At 42.5% G+C, this 21,705-nt stretch overlaps 1 protein-coding gene and 1 long non-coding RNA gene across 2 annotated transcripts; both read left to right on the top strand.

Moving 5' to 3' along the window:
- Positions 1–865: 865 nt before the first annotated feature.
- CRIP1 (cysteine rich protein 1) lies at positions 866–21,304 on the top strand. Its single transcript, XM_035102414.3, has 5 exons — positions 866–1,008; positions 17,770–17,864; positions 19,585–19,642; positions 20,860–20,907; positions 21,016–21,304. Exons 1-4 carry the CDS (start codon positions 969–971, stop codon positions 20,898–20,900), a joined length of 234 nt encoding a protein of 77 aa, XP_034958305.1. The 5' UTR covers positions 866–968; the 3' UTR covers positions 20,901–20,907; positions 21,016–21,304.
- LOC148684951 (uncharacterized) lies at positions 16,403–16,906 on the top strand. The gene is made up of 2 exons (XR_015951221.1): positions 16,403–16,525; positions 16,613–16,906. It is a non-coding gene; the product is annotated as an uncharacterized LOC148684951 (long non-coding RNA).
- Positions 21,305–21,705: the final 401 nt, after the last annotated feature.

Below are 21,705 nucleotides of genomic sequence, written 5' to 3'. Positions count from 1 at the left end.
TGTGTATGTGTGTATACCTAGTCCTAGACCCAGGGATATCACTAGAGGTGCATAGGGACTCTGGACCTAGAATGCCTTCTATCAGCTTGCCACTGGGGAATTGCTCTAGTTCAGGGGTACAGCAGCTGCTTGGCATGCAGAAGGTTCCAGGGTCAGTTCCCCCATGGCATCTCCAGGTCGGGCTGGTGGGAGAGAACCCTGCCTCAAATCCTGGAGAGCTGTTGCCAGTCAGTGTGAACAACACTGAGCTAGATGGACTGATCATCTGACCTGGGATAAAACAGCTTCCTCTCTTTCTGTATTCATTACTGGTCAGAAAGAGCTTAGCCCCCTATCTCCATCTCTGGTCATCACTAAGATGACCGCCTTTGGAAACAACTGAAGATGACACAGCCGCATAGCTGCCAAGTTATCCCTTTTTTTAAGGGATTTTCCCTTATGCTGAATAGGCTTCCTCGCGAGAAAAGGGAAAACTTGGCAGCTATGCACAGCCGCCTTTGGAAACAACTGAATTCCAACTACTGTACCTGCTGGGAATGTATTCCGTTAAACAACTACACTGGTTGGTTGGTACCCAGGTCATTTCTGAGCCCGCCGAGTTCAAAAGGCTGCTGCCTGTTTAATTCAGGCTGCTGCAAACTTGGAGGAGCTTCGGTTGCGCCCAAATGCACAACCCTTTTGAAACTGTCTCCCGACTCGCTCCATCTCGGGCATGGCCTTTTGCTTTCTCCACCCGCCGCCGCCCTGGGTCTCCCGCCCGCTGGGTCCGAGGAAAGGGCGAGGCGTCGCTGGCGAAGCTTCGAGGGTGCGGCCAAGGCGGGCGTGGTCGGGGGCGCCCAGGCAAAGCAGGATCCTCTCCGCGAGCGAGCGAGCGAGCAGGCAGTGCAACGGCTCTCCGCTAGTAAGCTGCGACCGCTGCCCTCCGTCGGGGTGACCGAGTGCTTGACGCCGCCGCCGCCGCCACCGCCATGCCCAAGTGCCCCAAGTGCCAGAAGGAGGTGTACTTCGGTAAGACTGCGCCCGTCGCTCCGCACTGCCGGCGGCACCTGGAAGGGAAGCCCGTCGGGGCGCCTAGGCAGGGGTGGTGGGCTCCGAGCAGCAGGGAGTAGCCCGCCCGATCCTGCGCAGGGAGGCTTTCTTGCCCTAGATCGGGGCCGCCCGGGGCGCGAGCGGACTCAGGACCGAGGCGGAGCCCTTCGGGGGCGCGTCTCTCGCGCGGGCAGCGCGCGCCCAAGCCTGCTTCGTGGACCCGCCGCTTGCCGCCCTCCTCCGGGAGCCCCGGCGGGCGAGGCTGGGCAAAAGGGCGCTGCCGGCCGGAGAGGCGCCCGTCCCCGCGACGTCCCCTCCGGAGGGTTGCTTTGGCGAAGCTGCTGGCGGTCCTCGCGGCGGGTTTCCCGACCGGCGGCGCAGCGGAGGCGGGAGGGTCGGGCAAATGCGCGTCTGGACGGGGCTCGGTGGGCAACCCGGCTTCACCTGGGAGAAACGGAGGCCAGATTGCAGGACGGGCGGGCGGGGCTTCGAAAGGAGAACCTCGACAGCTGCGTCCAGATTTGCGGGAGCAGAGCAACCTCGGAGCACGCGCTCCCGGGGAGTCTCTCCGGGGTAACAGAGGGAGGCCCAAGCGGCCAGTGATCGGGGACACGGAGATGCCGAGGGGGAGATCCGCAGGCTCGGGCTCTTTGTGACGACATGGGCTGGTCCGTGGTGTGGCGAAGGCACAGAAGAGCCAAGTTCGACGGCCTTGCCAAGCCTGTTGTCTGGCAGACCCAGAGAACGGGAGGCCAGCCAGCCGGCCACTCCCTACTGGGAAGAACCAAGACTATTGTCAAGGAATCTGCTCCCTACAGCCCTATTTGCAATGCAGGCCCAATAGAATAGCACTAAGCTGGGGGGGGGGGTGAGGTGGGGACAATAGGATAGAGGAAAATGAGTAGGAAGGAACCTGGATGGTGCGGAGAGGAAACAAGATGAGAGGATGGGAGTCTTCCAGACATACCGGTAAGTTGCAATATTGATCCAGCAGGTCTGCTCGGGCATGGTGCCAGATGAGGAAATATCATAGAGACATAGACCATAGGAGGAATATTCAGTTAAGACCAAGACGAAGCATAGGAGTTGCTTGGGCACCCATAAGAATACAGTTGTGGGGGCTGGGCACCCACAAAGTCAATGAAAAAGGCTGGCCGGCAGCAGGGGTGGGTGCTGCCTCCCAGAGAGCAAGAGAGAAGCAGTTCAGCTTCGCCCTCTGCTCTGCATCCAGCCAGTGAGGCAGCCTTTTGGGGAGGGGGGGGGGCTTGGACCTAGAGGCAGGGTCTGTGCTTCTGCGTCCGAGCCCCTCCCTGTGTGACATCAATCCTGAGGGTGAGTTGGCACCCCAATATTAAGTATCACTATGGACAAGTAAAGAAGATAGGCAAACATTTTACAGAGGGGAGTCACATGTAATAAACATGATGTGGCATCAATATAAACTGCTCTCATCCCTCAAACCCTCCCCATTGGCTTCTCTACTAGAAGATGAACAGATCAATCTAAAAGGACAATTGGGAAACCTCCAGATATGGAAAGAAAATAAACAGAAAATCTTTCAAGATTGGAAAGATTCCAGACCATTGAACAAAGTATAAGCAAAATTGAAGGTAGACCCACTCAGAGATCAGTATTTACAAATTGGGACTTTTCCGAACAGGCTGACAAGAAGTTAGGAAATTTGGAAGGATAAGACTGAGTCAAACAAACTGAAAGATACCTCAAGTATTCTCAAATTATTTATAAAAAAACCATAGGTAAATAATCCATAATCATATGATGAAATTGAATTACAGTACAAATAGAGAAATTCCAAGGAAATAATTTTGAAAACTAGTTGATGAACAAAATATCCAGTTTTTGTTTCAGAGGGGCTCTAATTTTTCAATTGCCATATCTTATAAATAAAATTAAATAAAAATGGCAGTTCAGTGGTACTGGACTCCATGTGTATATTGGAGGGGAAAATCTGTAAATCAGGAGAGGGAAAGTGTTGGATTTGACAGGAACCAAAAGGTGATTTTTATTTGGGGGGGAGCCTTGTAAGAAAGCAGTAATATTGGCAAATGGTAATAGAAATATTTAAGGAAATGTTTCACATACAAATAGATGCAGCTCCATCTTTACGCTTGCTGAATTTTACACAATGACAAGAGCATTAAAAAACATAAAATACAGATTATGCAAGGATACCAATCCATTGCAAGGATACTGATCGTAGAAACAACAGAACAGAGGACCAAAAAATGAACTAATCAGGAAAGTTTGGGGGGAAATTAGAGGTAATAGAACTAACTGTGATGATGTGTCATTACAAAACTATTAGAGAGGAAATGGCTACCGTAAGTGAGTTCTGACAGTCCCCGAAATAGAATTGGGTACAGTATAATGGATACAGGGCTGCCAAGAACTTAGATTCATATGTTCACATACAGATCAATATTTATGTGTATGTATGTTTATGATTGTGAATGATTATGTAAAATATTCTTGCTTTACACACACACACACACACACACACACACACACATTTAAAAATGAACAATGTCTAAGTGATACATCACTCATGTAGAATGAACATACAGTCACAGCATACTGGAAATACAAAACAGGCTGCCAGAACCATAAAAAGATTAAACAAATGAATCTAAGAAAGCTAAAGACCACCAATTAAGCATCCTTTTTTCAAATAGGGAAAATGTGTATTTGTGTTACAAGTTTGTATGGGACCCAGAGAATTAGTGTTCAAGCATCATCTGAGGGAGTCTGGACTGCCAAGCAGACACGGTGTTCACCTCTAAGACGCGGTAATCAATTTCAGAAGTCCTCTGTGCATCTGAGGACAAAATGTACAAATCCAACTATATGTGCAGTCATTTCTGATCTGCAGCAGAACTCAGCCCTGCCTGGAGTCTTACAACATGGGAAGGGGAGTTCTGAGCATGTGCAGAGGCCAGGGCACACGACCACAGGCAGCTTCCTCCTTAGATGGGTGAGGCTTCAAGACAGATATGCATCCTGCCACTGCTGTACTGTATTTAGAAAAACCAGAACACTTTGCTCATGTCACTTTTCTTTTCATGTAGTGGGTGCTGTTGAACAGGAAACGGTTAACAGGAAATGATTGCCTTTGACATTGATAGTTCCAGTTCATGGGGAAGTAGCTAGAAGTTTTCTGTAGACAGAGCTGGCTTGATGCCACTGACTTGAGTTGGCTCATATCACCTTTCATCCTGTGCTGCTTTTAGCATTTTCTTACCTATTTGCTTAAGGTGTTAATGCAGGGCCAGATCAACAGAAATCTAGCAATGTTGCTCTTGCTTCAAAATGTACCTGCAAAGCCCTTTAAATCTCCCAGCCCTTATAAATTGTAAACAGCAGTGGTGTAGCCTTTTAAAAAAAACTTTATTTTTTGAAGTGTGTCCAGCAAACTCTTCTCTTTCTGCATGTAGTGGATATTTGCCTGATTTTGTTGTTTTTCCTATAGTTTGTAGTTTGTGATCTGGAAACTTTTGCAGATTTCTAAATGACAAAGAGCAGGACCACAGTACTGTATTCCGAAGTGGCAAAGCTATTACACTGCTGCAAAAGAAAATGAACTTGCAGGAGCACCTCAAGGCATGTTTGAAACTAGGCAGTGCTTGGAACAATGGATCTTTAAGTGTGAACATAAAGCTAAACAATGTTGCTGTGAAAAATCTAACCCTTGTCCCTTGGGAAATATTTGTGAGCTGCAGTAGTTGAAGGAGCCTTATTAAAATGACACCCTTTGTAAATAGGACTAGGAGGGGAAGCAGATAAAAGATTGTACTGGTGGCGGTTGAATTCATAGAATGCTTGCCTCTATGTGTTTGACTTGAGTTGAAGTGGCAAGTTAATTCAAATGATACTTGTGGCAGGAGAGGCTGTCTGCCTGCAGTCCCTCAGAAGCTGAAGAAGTAGGTGATCTATTTGGACAAATGTGTCACTGCAAACCACGTTCTTGGTTTGGGGCTTGCAGAGTTCAAAATTTGCCAGGCGCCAAGCACATTTTGCACCTGGCTTTCGGCCACTTGCAACCAGGTGAAGATGCCAGGATGGCACCTGGAGCTGCATGTCTGGAGATCCTTGGATTTTGACTGTTTTCACACATCAGCAACACATCCTGTAGAATTCTATCTGTACTATATCTGCACAGTTAGAATGAATTTCAGGATTGAAATGTATGGATAAATATGGCTTTTGAACCATCTGCCCCCCAAATGGCAACTAGGCATTCCGTTTTGGTGACTGTAACCCGGGTTTAAGGAGCCACTAACACTGAGTGCTAGTATACTGGGCTCTCACTTGTGGGGTGCCTCAGGGTTCTGTCCTCTCTCCAATGCTTTTTAACATTTATATGAAGCTGCTGGGAGAGATCATCAGGGGGTTTGGGCTGGGTGTTCATCAGTATGCGGATGATACCCAGCTCTATCTCTCTTTCAAATTGGAACCAGTGAAGGTCCTGTGTGAGTGACTGGAGGCAGTTGGAGGATGGGTGGTGGATAACGGATTGAGGTTGAATCCTTTTTTCTTTTTCTTTTTAAATAAATTTTTAACTTTCTTTTCTGTCATTACAAACATATTATATCAATAACATACATGTTACACACCTTCACCCCTTCCCTCCCAGGCTTCCCACAGCTTCCATTTCTGGTTTGTTGCCCCCTTATTACATACTGCTGTTTCTTACAATCTACTGTATCATTTATACCTTATTTTAAATGTTCTCTATCAATAAAGATATGAGTGTTTATTTAAATCCTGCCATCAAGTCAATGTTCTTTTTTTGTTTCTGCAGATATATTATGAAAGGTTCCCACTCTTTTTCAAAGTCACTGTTGTTCTTTTCTCATAGTCTATCTGTCAGTTTTGCCAGTTCTGCATAGTTCATCAATTTCTCCTGCCATTTTTCTTCTGTGGGAATTTCTCCAGTCTTCCAGTTTTGTGCTATCAGAATTCTCGGCACCATAGTAGCATACATAAATAATGTGGATTGAGGTTGAATCCTGACAAGACAGAAGTACTGTTTTTGGGTGACGGGGCGAGCAGGTGTGGAGGACTCCCTGGTCCTGAAAGGGGTAACTGTGCCCCTGAAGGACCAGGTGCGCAGCCTGGGAGTCATTCTGGAATCACAGCTGCCCATGGAGGCGCAGGTCAATTCTGTGTCCAGGGCAGCTGTCTATCAGCTCCATCTGGTACGCAAAAACAAAGATGATGGGCTAATGCTGCCAATTTCTTCAAAAGTCCAAAATAAAACAAGCAGCACGCAAAGGCACCAAATTCAATCCAGTTTCAATCAAGTATTATTAATCCAAAGAGAAAACAATAAGAGAACCATATACAAGTGCTGACACAAGAGCCAAAATCAAACGTTAAACAGATAGCATGTACAAATTAAAGGCAAACCAGTCTTTATAGTCTTTGAGGCTATCTAGCGGTCAGCAAGTGGCAGCAGGTCGAACGAGGTGTCAATGGTAGTAGACAGGCTGCCGGCGTTTTTTTGCCTGTTTCGCCCATATGACGGGCTTCTTCAGTAGTTCTCCTTGTACTTTTATGTTTAGTGCATTCACTGGTGGTATAAACCAGGTCTTATTAGTATTCGAATTAAGACACTAATATACATATAAACAGAACAAATATCAAAAACAGTACTTACAATTTGTATGAAACCACTTATCTTGGCTTAGGCCACAATGCTCAGGTGTTTTTTCAAAAGGTTCTCTCATTTACATATTCACTGGTAATACAAATCAAATTCTAATTATTGTTTGAAATAATACAGTAATACAATTTCTAAAATACATGTACACAAAAAGAGATACTTACATTTCTTGTATTCAGAGTATTTTTGGTTTGAGCATGTATTGACTAAGCAAATATCCTGTGTTTGGAGCACACTTATATACAAAAAGTTGGTTCACAGGTGATAATAATTAAAGATGACAATTAGGAGGGGGCAGAAGAATGTGAGTACTGATAACACTTACAGTATCTCTATGATTACTGTATGTTATACTGCTAGTGTGTTCGTTTAAATGAATACAGAAAGGTCAAGATCTGAGTTTAAACCGTCCGGTTGTAATGTCTTAAACATAAAAATCAATTTAGTTTCTTGTTGTCTCAATATTTTTAGGATATCCTGCTTGTGGTATTTCTTGGGTGTGTACTGCCATAAGCCAAAAAACATTAAATCGGAGTCACTGTGTTTCATTTGTAAAAAATGAGGTGTAAGAGGGGCTTCCATCACTTTATTGCGGATGCGTGATCTGTGTTCTCCTATACGTACCTTTAGTGCCCGCGTGGTGCTGCCTATATACAGTTTGTTGCAAGGGCACCGTATGCAATAAACTACGTTCTTGGAGTTGCATGTGGTCATGGAGTTGATTTTAAAAGTGAACTGCATATGTTCACTTTTTATTTCTTTTACTTGTAAACTGTAGGGGCACATATTGCATGAGCCGCATCTATAGTGGCCTTTAGTGACAATGGATGGTGATTCCAAACAATCAGCTTTGACCAATTGATTGCGCAAAGTTCCTTTCTTCCTCAACCCTAAAAGGGGGGGATCTTTACAGCCAGGTATGTCTTCCACAATATGCCAATGTTTATATATAATGTTTCTAATGTGGCTGGCCAGGGGTGTGAAATCCATCCCCATGACCAGGCGGCTGGGTTTTCTGTTTTTAATGCTATCAGACCGTGTTTCAAGCAAATTTTTTCGATTGCGACCGTCTACACGTCTGTATGCGTCCTGTATGATACAATTAGGGTAGCCCCGGTTAACGAGAGCTTTTTCTAGCTGATGAGCCGCATTTCTATAGTCTCTCTTGTCTGTAGCATTCCTTTTCAGTCTGATTAACTGTCCGTATGGTAAATTTCTTTTTAAATGAGAAGGGTGACTTGAAGAGTAATGGAGTAGGGAGTAACAATCCGTTAATTTCTTATATGGTTTGAATGCCAAGGTGTTTCTATTTGAAATGTAGACCACTACATCCAAAAATGGAATTTCTTTTTTGTGATACTGACAAGTAAATTTTAGATGGGAATCCAATGTGTTCACCCATTCTTGGAATGCAATACATGTTGCTTCAGATTTAAAAATTATGAGCAAATCATCAATGTATCTTTTAATCAGAATGATGTCATTTGTAAAGGGGTTAGATTCAGAAAAAAAATGTTTGTTTTCAAAGTCAATCATGTGAATGTTTGCTACCGATGGGGCCAATGCCGCGCCCATAGCAACCCCCTTGGTTTGGATGTAGAAGTCATTTTTATACCTGAAGAAATTATTTTCAAAAACAATATCCAGTAATTGGATTAAAAAATAATAAGGAGGGGTTTGTTCTTGTCTGGAACGTAGTAAATTTTCAATGGTCCCTCTTATGGTCTCTAGTGGGATATTAGTGTAGAGAGAACCTACATCGAGTGTTGCCAGGATCGCTCCTCTAGGCACGGGAAGGTCTTCCAGTTTAGCAATAAGATCTTTAGTGTCTCGGATATATGTGGTGGTGGCAGTGGAGTATTCAAATATAAATGAGTCTAGGTACTTGGATAAGGGTTCAGTGAGTGAACCAACAGCTGAGACAATAGGACGGCCCGGGGGTGGTGTGATATTTTTATGGATCTTGGGGAGAGTGTAAAAGATAGGGACCCGTGGATTTTTACAAAGTAGGAACTCGGCGGTTTGTATAGAAATATAATCTAGCGCTAGAGCCTCATTGACCGTGATACGAATAAGGTTAGAAACTTTCTGAGTGGGATCATAACTAAGAGGTAAATAATATCTTCTGTCGGCCAATTGCCTGTTTATTTCCCGTTCATAAGTGACTGTGTCCATTAAGACAATAGCCCCTCCTTTGTCCGCAGGTTTAATTGTGATGGAGCGGTCATTCGCCAAGTTATGAATTAGCTCTTGTTGTTCTCTAGTTATATTATGTCTAGTAGGGATATGACGTTTTTCCAATCTGTCTAAGTCTTTTATAATTTCATGATGAAAAGCTTCTATCCTAAAATCCTGGTTATGGGGGATGAAGGTTGATTTGGTTTTAAAAGGAGTACTAGTGTCCAAGGTATCAGTGTTGGACTGAAATAATAATTTTAGTTTCAGTTGACGAATCATTTTATACACATCAATGCGAGTGCTTAGGGCTGAATATTTTTGGGTGGGAGCAAAATTTAAGCCTAAACTGAGTACTCTCAACTCATCCGAGGAGAGTATCCGGCTTGACAGATTAACGACAGTTATCTGTTCTTCCCTCTGCCCCTGCGCCTGTGAGGGTCATACTGTGTATGTTGTCTGGGTCTTAATTGTCTAAACTCAGATGTTGATTCTGATGATCCTCTGCTAGAAATGCTACTGTTCTCATCCGGAATAGTAGTGTCGTTTTTTGTTTGTGGATATTTGGTTTTTCTGTCAAAAAACCTATTGTTTCTATTTTCATATTTAGACCAATTGTACACTCTATTGTTTGCATAATCATCTTTATCTCTATTGAATTTTTTCCTTTTGTATAATTTTAACTCTTTACTAAATTCATTAATAGAATCTTCAAAATTTTTTATTTCTCTATCAAATGTGGTTTTGTCACTTTCCTTCTTGAAATCTTTTTTAATCCTCTCTATTTCATGGTCAAATTTGTTCATTTCGGACTTAGATTTTTCGATGATTAGTAACATTAAATCAATGGCGCATCTATTGAGTATACCAGTCCATTTCATGACAAATTCTTCATCTCCTTTGTAAAGACTGGGTTGTTTAAGAACCCTTAATCCCCTTGGAATCATATTGGATCTAACATATTCCGAGAGCGTAGATGCATGTGAATATGCTCTAGTTCTTTTCCTCCCCAAGTCCATTAAATCCTCTAAAACATTCACCATGTCCCTCCCTTCTTCCTCATCTAAGGGAAAATCCCCTACAATGCGGGATTGTTCTTCTTCAGTGTAACCAAACACATGAGTGCCAGAAGCCATAGGTACAACAAAAACAAAGATGATGGGCTAATGCTGCCAATTTCTTCAAAAGTCCAAAATAAAACAAGCAGCACGCAAAGGCACCAAATTCAATCCAGTTTCAATCAAGTATTATTAATCCAAAGAGAAAACAATAAGAGAACCATATACAAGTGCTGACACAAGAGCCAAAATCAAACGTTAAACAGATAGCATGTACAAATTAAAGGCAAACCAGTCTTTATAGTCTTTGAGGCTATCTAGCGGTCAGCAAGTGGCAGCAGGTCGAACGAGGTGTCAATGGTAGTAGACAGGCTGCCGGCGTTTTTTTGCCTGTTTCGCCCATATGACGGGCTTCTTCAGTAGTTCTCCTTGTACTTTTATGTTTAGTGCATTCACTGGTGGTATAAACCAGGTCTTATTAGTATTCGAATTAAGACACTAATATACATATAAACAGAACAAATATCAAAAACAGTACTTACAATTTGTATGAAACCACTTATCTTGGCTTAGGCCACAATGCTCAGGTGTTTTTTCAAAAGGTTCTCTCATTTACATATTCACTGGTAATACAAATCAAATTCTAATTATTGTTTGAAATAATACAGTAATACAATTTCTAAAATACATGTACACAAAAAGAGATACTTACATTTCTTGTATTCAGAGTATTTTTGGTTTGAGCATGTATTGACTAAGCAAATATCCTGTGTTTGGAGCACACTTATATACAAAAAGTTGGTTCACAGGTGATAATAATTAAAGATGACAATTAGGAGGGGGCAGAAGAATGTGAGTACTGATAACACTTACAGTATCTCTATGATTACTGTATGTTATACTGCTAGTGTGTTCGTTTAAATGAATACAGAAAGGTCAAGATCTGAGTTTAAACCGTCCGGTTGTAATGTCTTAAACATAAAAATCAATTTAGTTTCTTGTTGTCTCAATATTTTTAGGATATCCTGCTTGTGGTATTTCTTGGGTGTGTACTGCCATAAGCCAAAAAACATTAAATCGGAGTCACTGTGTTTCATTTGTAAAAAATGAGGTGTAAGAGGGGCTTCCATCACTTTATTGCGGATGCGTGATCTGTGTTCTCCTATACGTACCTTTAGTGCCCGCGTGGTGCTGCCTATATACAGTTTGTTGCAAGGGCACCGTATGCAATAAACTACGTTCTTGGAGTTGCATGTGGTCATGGAGTTGATTTTAAAAGTGAACTGCATATGTTCACTTTTTATTTCTTTTACTTGTAAACTGTAGGGGCACATATTGCATGAGCCGCATCTATAGTGGCCTTTAGTGACAATGGATGGTGATTCCAAACAATCAGCTTTGACCAATTGATTGCGCAAAGTTCCTTTCTTCCTCAACCCTAAAAGGGGGGGATCTTTACAGCCAGGTATGTCTTCCACAATATGCCAATGTTTATATATAATGTTTCTAATGTGGCTGGCCAGGGGTGTGAAATCCATCCCCATGACCAGGCGGCTGGGTTTTCTGTTTTTAATGCTATCAGACCGTGTTTCAAGCAAATTTTTTCGATTGCGACCGTCTACACGTCTGTATGCGTCCTGTATGATACAATTAGGGTAGCCCCGGTTAACGAGAGCTTTTTCTAGCTGATGAGCCGCATTTCTATAGTCTCTCTTGTCTGTAGCATTCCTTTTCAGTCTGATTAACTGTCCGTATGGTAAATTTCTTTTTAAATGAGAAGGGTGACTTGAAGAGTAATGGAGTAGGGAGTAACAATCCGTTAATTTCTTATATGGTTTGAATGCCAAGGTGTTTCTATTTGAAATGTAGACCACTACATCCAAAAATGGAATTTCTTTTTTGTGATACTGACAAGTAAATTTTAGATGGGAATCCAATGTGTTCACCCATTCTTGGAATGCAATACATGTTGCTTCAGATTTAAAAATTATGAGCAAATCATCAATGTATCTTTTAATCAGAATGATGTCATTTGTAAAGGGGTTAGATTCAGAAAAAAAATGTTTGTTTTCAAAGTCAATCATGTGAATGTTTGCTACCGATGGGGCCAATGCCGCGCCCATAGCAACCCCCTTGGTTTGGATGTAGAAGTCATTTTTATACCTGAAGAAATTATTTTCAAAAACAATATCCAGTAATTGGATTAAAAAATAATAAGGAGGGGTTTGTTCTTGTCTGGAACGTAGTAAATTTTCAATGGTCCCTCTTATGGTCTCTAGTGGGATATTAGTGTAGAGAGAACCTACATCAAGTGTTGCCAGGATCGCTCCTCTAGGCACGGGAAGGTCTTCCAGTTTAGCAATAAGATCTTTAGTGTCTCGGATATATGTGGTGGTGGCAGTGGAGTATTCAAATATAAATGAGTCTAGGTACTTGGATAAGGGTTCAGTGAGTGAACCAACAGCTGAGACAATAGGACGGCCCGGGGGTGGTGTGATATTTTTATGGATCTTGGGGAGAGTGTAAAAGATAGGGACCCGTGGATTTTTACAAAGTAGGAACTCGGCGGTTTGTATAGAAATATAATCTAGCGCTAGAGCCTCATTGACCGTGATACGAATAAGGTTAGAAACTTTCTGAGTGGGATCATAACTAAGAGGTAAATAATATCTTCTGTCGGCCAATTGCCTGTTTATTTCCCGTTCATAAGTGACTGTGTCCATTAAGACAATAGCCCCTCCTTTGTCCGCAGGTTTAATTGTGATGGAGCGGTCATTCGCCAAGTTATGAATTAGCTCTTGTTGTTCTCTAGTTATATTATGTCTAGTAGGGATATGACGTTTTTCCAATCTGTCTAAGTCTTTTATAATTTCATGATGAAAAGCTTCTATCCTAAAATCCTGGTTATGGGGGATGAAGGTTGATTTGGTTTTAAAAGGAGTACTAGTGTCCAAGGTATCAGTGTTGGACTGAAATAATAATTTTAGTTTCAGTTGACGAATCATTTTATACACATCAATGCGAGTGCTTAGGGCTGAATATTTTTGGGTGGGAGCAAAATTTAAGCCTAAACTGAGTACTCTCAACTCATCCGAGGAGAGTATCCGGCTTGACAGATTAACGACAGTTATCTGTTCTTCCCTCTGCCCCTGCGCCTGTGAGGGTCATACTGTGTATGTTGTCTGGGTCTTAATTGTCTAAACTCAGATGTTGATTCTGATGATCCTCTGCTAGAAATGCTACTGTTCTCATCCGGAATAGTAGTGTCGTTTTTTGTTTGTGGATATTTGGTTTTTCTGTCAAAAAACCTATTGTTTCTATTTTCATATTTAGACCAATTGTACACTCTATTGTTTGCATAATCATCTTTATCTCTATTGAATTTTTTCCTTTTGTATAATTTTAACTCTTTACTAAATTCATTAATAGAATCTTCAAAAATTTTTATTTCTCTATCAAATGTGGTTTTGTCACTTTCCTTCTTGAAATCTTTTTTAATCCTCTCTATTTCATGGTCAAATTTGTTCATTTCGGACTTAGATTTTTCGATGATTAGTAACATTAAATCAATGGCGCATCTATTGAGTATACCAGTCCATTTCATGACAAATTCTTCATCTCCTTTGTAAAGACTGGGTTGTTTAAGAACCCTTAATCCCCTTGGAATCATATTGGATCTAACATATTCCGAGAGCGTAGATGCATGTGAATATGCTCTAGTTCTTTTCCTCCCCAAGTCCATTAAATCCTCTAAAACATTCACCATGTCCCTCCCTTCTTCCTCATCTAAGGGAAAATCCCCTACAATGCGGGATTGTTCTTCTTCAGTGTAACCAAACACATGAGTGCCAGAAGCCATAGGTACAACAAAAACAAAGATGATGGGCTAATGCTGCCAATTTCTTCAAAAGTCCAAAATAAAACAAGCAGCACGCAAAGGCACCAAATTCAATCCAGTTTCAATCAAGTATTATTAATCCAAAGAGAAAACAATAAGAGAACCATATACAAGTGCTGACACAAGAGCCAAAATCAAACGTTAAACAGATAGCATGTACAAATTAAAGGCAAACCAGTCTTTATAGTCTTTGAGGCTATCTAGCGGTCAGCAAGTGGCAGCAGGTCGAACGAGGTGTCAATGGTAGTAGACAGGCTGCCGGCGTTTTTTTGCCTGTTTCGCCCATATGACGGGCTTCTTCAACCTTCATCCCCCATAACCAGGATTTTAGGATAGAAGCTTTTCATCATGAAATTATAAAAGACTTAGACAGATTGGAAAAACGTCATATCCCTACTAGACATAATATAACTAGAGAACAACAAGAGCTAATTCATAACTTGGCGAATGACCGCTCCATCACAATTAAACCTGCGGACAAAGGAGGGGCTATTGTCTTAATGGACACAGTCACTTATGAACGGGAAATAAACAGGCAATTGGCCGACAGAAGATATTATTTACCTCTTAGTTATGATCCCACTCAGAAAGTTTCTAACCTTATTCGTATCACGGTCAATGAGGCTCTAGCGCTAGATTATATTTCTATACAAACCGCCGAGTTCCTACTTTGTAAAAATCCACGGGTCCCTATCTTTTACACTCTCCCCAAGATCCATAAAAATATCACACCACCCCCGGGCCGTCCTATTGTCTCAGCTGTTGGTTCACTCACTGAACCCTTATCCAAGTACCTAGACTCATTTATATTTGAATACTCCACTGCCACCACCACATATATCCGAGACACTAAAGATCTTATTGCTAAACTGGAAGACCTTCCCGTGCCTAGAGGAGCGATCCTGGCAACACTCGATGTAGGTTCTCTCTACACTAATATCCCACTAGAGACCATAAGAGGGACCATTGAAAATTTACTACGTTCCAGACAAGAACAAACCCCTCCTTATTATTTTTTAATCCAATTACTGGATATTGTTTTTGAAAATAATTTCTTCAGGTATAAAAATGACTTCTACATCCAAACCAAGGGGGTTGCTATGGGCGCGGCATTGGCCCCATCGGTAGCAAACATTCACATGATTGACTTTGAAAACAAACATTTTTTTTTCTGAATCTAACCCCTTTACAAATGACATCATTCTGATTAAAAGATACATTGATGATTTGCTCATAATTTTTAAATCTGAAGCAACATGTATTGCATTCCAAGAATGGGTGAACACATTGGATTCCCATCTAAAATTTACTTGTCAGTATCACAAAAAAGAAATTCCATTTTTGGATGTAGTGGTCTACATTTCAAATAGAAACACCTTGGCATTCAAACCATATAAGAAATTAACGGATTGTTACTCCCTACTCCATTACTCTTCAAGTCACCCTTCTCATTTAAAAAGAAATTTACCATACGGACAGTTAATCAGACTGAAAAGGAATGCTACAGACAAGAGAGACTATAGAAATGCGGCTCATCAGCTAGAAAAAGCTCTCGTTAACCGGGGCTACCCTAATTGTATCATACAGGACGCATACAGACGTGTAGACGGTCGCAATCGAAAAAATTTGCTTGAAACACGGTCTGATAGCATTAAAAACAGAAAACCCAGCCGCCTGGTCATGGGGATGGATTTCACACCCCTGGCCAGCCACATTAGAAACATTATATATAAACATTGGCATATTGTGGAAGACATACCTGGCTGTAAAGATCCCCCCCTTTTAGGGTTGAGGAAGAAAGGAACTTTGCGCAATCAATTGGTCAAAGCTGATTGTTTGGAATCACCATCCATTGTCACTAAAGGCCACTATAGATGCGGCTCATGCAATATGTGCCCCTACAGTTTACAAGTAAAAGAAATAAAAAGTGAACATATGCAGTTCACTTTTAAAATCAACTCCATGACCACATGCAACTCCAAGAACGTAGTTTATTGCATACGGTGCCCTTGCAACAAACTGTATATAGGCAGCACCACGCGGGCACTAAAGGTACGTATAGGAGAACACAGATCACGCATCCGCAATAAAGTGATGGAAGCCCCTCTTACACCTCATTTTTTACAAATGAAACACAGTGACTCCGATTTAATGTTTTTTGGCTTATGGCAGTACACACCCAAGAAATACCACAAGCAGGATATCCTAAAAATATTGAGACAACAAGAAACTAAATTGATTTTTATGTTTAAGACATTACAACCGGACGGTTTAAACTCAGATCTTGACCTTTCTGTATTCATTTAAACGAACACACTAGCAGTATAACATACAGTAATCATAGAGATACTGTAAGTGTTATCAGTACTCACATTCTTCTGCCCCCTCCTAATTGTCATCTTTAATTATTATCACCTGTGAACCAACTTTTTGTATATAAGTGTGCTCCAAACACAGGATATTTGCTTAGTCAATACATGCTCAAACCAAAAATACTCTGAATACAAGAAATGTAAGTATCTCTTTTTGTGTACATGTATTTTAGAAATTGTATTACTGTATTATTTCAAACAATAATTAGAATTTGATTTGTATTACCAGTGAATATGTAAATGAGAGAACCTTTTGAAAAAACACCTGAGCATTGTGGCCTAAGCCAAGATAAGTGGTTTCATACAAATTGTAAGTACTGTTTTTGATATTTGTTCTGTTTATATGTATATTAGTGTCTTAATTCGAATACTAATAAGACCTGGTTTATACCACCAGTGAATGCACTAAACATAAAAGTACAAGGAGAACTACTGAAGAAGCCCGTCATATGGGCGAAACAGGCAAAAAAACGCCGGCAGCCTGTCTACTACCATTGACACCTCGTTCGACCTGCTGCCACTTGCTGACCGCTAGATAGCCTCAAAGACTATAAAGACTGGTTTGCCTTTAATTTGTACATGCTATCTGTTTAACGTTTGATTTTGGCTCTTGTGTCAGCACTTGTATATGGTTCTCTTATTGTTTTCTCTTTGGATTAATAATACTTGATTGAAACTGGATTGAATTTGGTGCCATCTGGTACGCAGGCTGAGACCCTACCTGCCTGCAGACTGTCTTGCCAGAGTGGTGCATGCTCTACTTATCTCCCGCTTGGACTACTGCAATGTGCTCTATGTGGGGCTACCTTTGAAGGTGACTAGGAAACTGCAATTAATCCAGAATGCAGCAGCTAGACTGGTGACTGGGAGCGGCCGCCGAGACCATATAACACCAGTCCTGAGAGATCTGCATTGGCTCCCAGTACGTTTCCGAGCACAGTTCAAAGTGTTGTTGCTGACCTTTAAAGCCCTAAATGGCCTCAGCCCAGTATCCCTGAAGGAGCGTCTCCACTCCCATTGTTCTGCCCGGACACTGAGGTCCAGCTCTGAGGCCCTTCTGGCAGTTCCCTCCCTGCAAGAAGTGAGGTTACAGGGAACCAGGCAGAGGGCCTTTTCGGTAGTGGCACCTGCCCTGTGGAACGCCCTCCCATCAGATGTCAAGGAAATAAGCAACTATCTTACTTTTAAAAGACATCTGAAGGCAGCCCTGTTTAGGGAAATTTTTAATGTTTAATACTGTAATGTGTTTTTAATATTCAGTTGGAAGCTGCCCAGAGTGGTTGGGGAAAACCAGCCAGATGGGTGGGGTATAAATAATAATAATTTGGAAAGACAGGGGGCTAGGGCTATAGCTTAGTGATTGACACATGCCCTGCAAGCAGATGGCCCCATTTGCCATCCCTCGACATCCCTCGGATGTGCATTGGAGCCCATTTGCCTTCTTCCAGCTTCCCATGTTGGTGTGGTGGGGAGCACTGACAGGATGCAGCCTGAGGTCTAGGTTTCTCTGAGCCATTTCATCATTATTTCTTGTTTGTATCCCTGCCATGGCAGCTGAGAAAGTCACCTCCCTGGGGAAAGACTGGCATCGGCCGTGCTTGAAGTGCGAGAAATGCAGCAAGACCCTGACGGCAGGTGGCCATGCAGAGGTAAGTCGAGGTTTGAGGTGGCTGCTTCTTGCCTGCATTACAAACTTCCAGGTGGAGCCAGTTTGCAGAGTAACTGCACTTTCCCAGGTGGCTTTTTCTGACGTGATGCTTCTGAATAATTTGCTGCAAACATATGCAGGTGTCTCTAAAGTGGGTTGAGCAACAGAAGCAAATTGTGATGTTTGCTTGCTCTGACAGACTGTGCAGATAGTAGCCTGCTACCTAAAGCCACTGGCTTCTTTCTCTGATTATTTATTACATTTATATGCCACCTCCCAGCAGAATATGTGAAATGGACTTTAGTCCAGGATTTCTGGTCACCTGTTTCTTACTGTTTTTCACATGTCTCATTGGGGAGAACCATATATGATATCATTAATTATATTTCTAAAAGCTACCTGTGCTGATTCCTTTTTAAAGTTCTACACAGGACCCATGGTTTACGCAATTTATTGGTGGGTGGTTGTTTCCCCCCGGTTAAATTACTGTGGTTCCCGTTGTGTCCCTTGCACATACATATGAGTAGAAGGAAAAGAGGTTCACAAAAACATTTCTTTTGGCAGCTTATTAACTGGTCTCCTACCGTTCAGGAGTGCATGTACATGAGGAGTGTTCCCTGAGGGAAACAATTCAGAAGGAACGCCAGATGACAGACAGCCTTATTGTTCAGATTAGTTGGCTGCAGGTCATGTTTGTGCTGCCAGGATGCCCGGTTCTCACACCACAGTAACCACCAGCTAACAAACAACACCCTGGTTTGCAAGTGTCCTGTTTCTCATGCTCATGGGAAGGAGCAAAGCAGGGACTGCAATGATTTGCCACGAGGATCACCCAACACTGTGCAGCACGGCCCCTCCTGATTATTATAGAGTTACTTCTTCTTTTTTAGTTTAACTTTGGGGGGAGAGAGTCCCGTTCCTCGTACCCCCGGCCATCCTGCTCCCTTCTCTCTGCACAGAGGCTGAGCAGAAAAGGAAGAGGGGGGTGCAGCTGGAAGGTTGCTTTGCAGCACACCCAGCCCAGCAGCCTCTTCTGAGAACAGGAAGAGGGGTGTGCATGGGGAAAGGGAGCTGGGCTGCCTAGAAGGGGGGCGGGGGGGAGCCTTGGCGATGCTGGCAGGGTGGGGTGGAGTGCCTGTTTGAATGGCTTGTGTTTGAATGGCTTCCTGAGTGGGTGTGGGTGTGTTGTGTTACCATGGTATCTTTGTGAGAGTTTATTTTGAGCTGTGGAATGAGTGAGTTTGGGTTTCTTCCTGGGTGGGGGAACTGAAGGTTATCCTTTCTTTCTTCCCCCCCCCCTCTCTCTGTGTGTTTTAAAAGGAGTCAGAGGAAATATTGCTGGGTAGGTGGGGGAATGTGGAGTGGGAGGTTTTGGAGGGGTTGGTTTGGGGTTTTGGAAAGGAGAGATTCTTGTGGGGGGTTGTTTGTTTGTTTGTGAGGGGACTGTCACAATGGTTTGTCAAAATTGCCCCCCCCCCTGCTTTGCCATTATTTGTGGACTCTACTCTGGCAGGGCAAACAGATCTGCAGGCAGCTGCTCTGAGCAGCAGGCTTTGTTTATGCCCCAAGGCTCTGCCTTCTTAGCCTCCAGCAGGAATTGGTTGGTGGCTGGGGGTCTGCCCCGTCTTCCACAGATTCTACAATCCCCCAAAGCTGGACTGGGTTCCATCAACTGTCCCGCCTCCCCTGCTTCCTCTGAGATGTTTGTATTCTCTCTGCAGCATGATGGGAAGCCTTATTGCAACCACCCTTGCTATGCTGCCTTGTTTGGACCAAAAGGTAGGAATCCTCTGGACAAGCACTTGTTGCTCCAAAGATTTCATTTTATGGAAATAGGATCACATGCCGGAATATCCCCACATATATTGGAACCTGTCTGGCTCACAAGAGGCAGAACTCTCTCTGTGAAGTATGGTAGTTATAAACCGGATGCTGGCTGGGCTGCACATTAAGTGCCTCCGCTGTTTGCTGTTGTACGTTAATGTGTGTTGTCTTTGCAACATGTCCAAGGCTCCATTTCCCATCTCTTCACACCTTCCGTGCAGTTAGATCATTCTGAAGACATGGGGAAACACTGGAAAAAACAACACATTGTAAATGCTTATTGATATTTTTACAATTTCCATTCAGATAAAATGAGAGTATTTGGTCTGGTACAAAGTATGCAACTATATGTTTAAACTATTTACAAAACTAGGGTGGGTCCCAACATTAAATGCTTTTATTTTAAAAATAATGTAAGACAATCTACAGTATTAGAGAATAATAATTCTTATACTGAACACTCAGATGCAATATATATTTCCGCACTAAGTCTATGAAACGAGCATATAGGTAAATTGCATGTGACTTCTTCTTGCCTTGCCTTTTATATTCTATGTTGTAAATAATACATTTTACATTGTTAAAACAGTAAAATAAGATTATTTGATATGCTTTTTTATTTGATATGTTTTTCTAAGAAACACCCGGAAGAATCTGTTTTTTAATGGCTTCAACATTTCCTGTAATCTGAGTGTGGACATAGCCCCAAATCCCCAAACTAGGATTTCTGCACCCATTCACTGGTGGGTCTGGGAAATGATCTTCAGTCTCTGTTTGAGAGGCTAATTGCTGCAGAAGAGCCAAATAGCCAAATGTATCCTTTGGAGGAGCTGCCTTTCCATGTGGCAGGGATTGAGGAAGCTCGCTCCTTGGTGATCATGGTCCACCAAACTAGAGATGTACTGTCCTTTCATTAAATTAAGATGACTTTTCAGATCCCTGGATAACTCTGGATGAACCCCTTTTCTGTACGTGTCTGGGAGGCTACAAGAGAGGGAATTGCCATTAGCTTTAAAAAGTCCTGGCAAAGCACTGCGGGTCACTCTTCCTGAGCTGGCCTAGGCCCATTCAGAGCCTCATCTTGGGTGGGCTCAGGGGTCAGAGTGGCTTTTTTCATGGATAGATAACCAGAGGTGGAAAATGAGTATTGATTTTGTCTGGTTTCCTTTCAGGGTTTGGCCGTGGAGGGGCTGAAAGCCACACCTTCAAATGAAGTTCAGGTAAATAACTGTTATTAGAGCTTCTTCTTGATAGAGCCAGGATTGCTTTTGTAGCCCTGATGGCTTAGATCCGTTTTGCTCACAGAATTCTCTTTGCCTTCTTTTTAGAGCTGGAAGGATGGAATTGGCTGTGGATTCCGGCAGTTTCACAAATCGTAATAGCCACCATGTGCCTCCCCCCCCCAAACATGTAGCAAGCTAGCTTATTATGAAGGCTTTCAAAAGAGGCATCATGCTAGATAACTGGGAGATTTCCTGCTCTGTATAAGTGGAAACATACTTGGAGGTGGAGACCAGAGGTTCTTGGAAATGAATTCCTGCCCAAAGCCTAGCCCTGCTTTTAGACTCTGCTGTCAATGATGATGATTGTGTCTCAGTAATAAAATCCTGATTTGAAGAGGTTTGCTGCAGCTCATCTTTGGCGTGATGTGCTGGTATTTGCTCAATATCTTTAAGAAAATGCTGCCCTGGAGGCTCTTGAGCAGACCCTTTGGGATCTCCTTTGGCATCCCAGATGGAATGGATACTAGCCATTGCTGTGGGGATGTTTAGGATTAGAAATATTTGTTAAGTATTATCCTTCCTTCACTCACGCTAGTGAGTGACGTAGCAGAGCAAATCCCCTCTCTACTCACGGAAGCTGGCTGGGAGATTCGTTTGAATCTCTACAAAATGACTAATCCAGTCTGGCTTGCCCAGATTGTCCCCTCCTAAAATATAATAAAGACTCACAAGTCTGTATTTAAAAGTATAACAATAAGCTTACTTACAAGTTGTTCACAGTACACATCCTAGAAG

This window comes from Zootoca vivipara, chromosome 7 (assembly GCF_965207765.1).
Source record: "Zootoca vivipara chromosome 7, rZooViv2.hap1.1, whole genome shotgun sequence".
Taxonomy (NCBI): domain Eukaryota; kingdom Metazoa; phylum Chordata; class Lepidosauria; order Squamata; family Lacertidae; genus Zootoca; species Zootoca vivipara.
This window is presented reverse-complemented; position numbering and strand designations above follow the sequence as displayed.

What these genes read in the sequence shown, in the direction of transcription:
- CRIP1 (XM_035102414.3), top strand. Translation starts at nt 969, where the DNA reads ATGCCCAAGTGCCCCAAGTGCCAGAAGGAGGTGTACTTCG. An exon ending in CCAGAAGGAGGTGTACTTCG is followed by an intron (nt 1,009 to 17,769) that starts GTAAGACTGCGC and finishes CTGCCATGGCAG; the next exon opens with CTGAGAAAGTCACCTCCCTG. An exon ending in TGCCTTGTTTGGACCAAAAG is followed by an intron (nt 19,643 to 20,859) that starts GTAGGAATCCTC and finishes GTTTCCTTTCAG; the next exon opens with GGTTTGGCCGTGGAGGGGCT.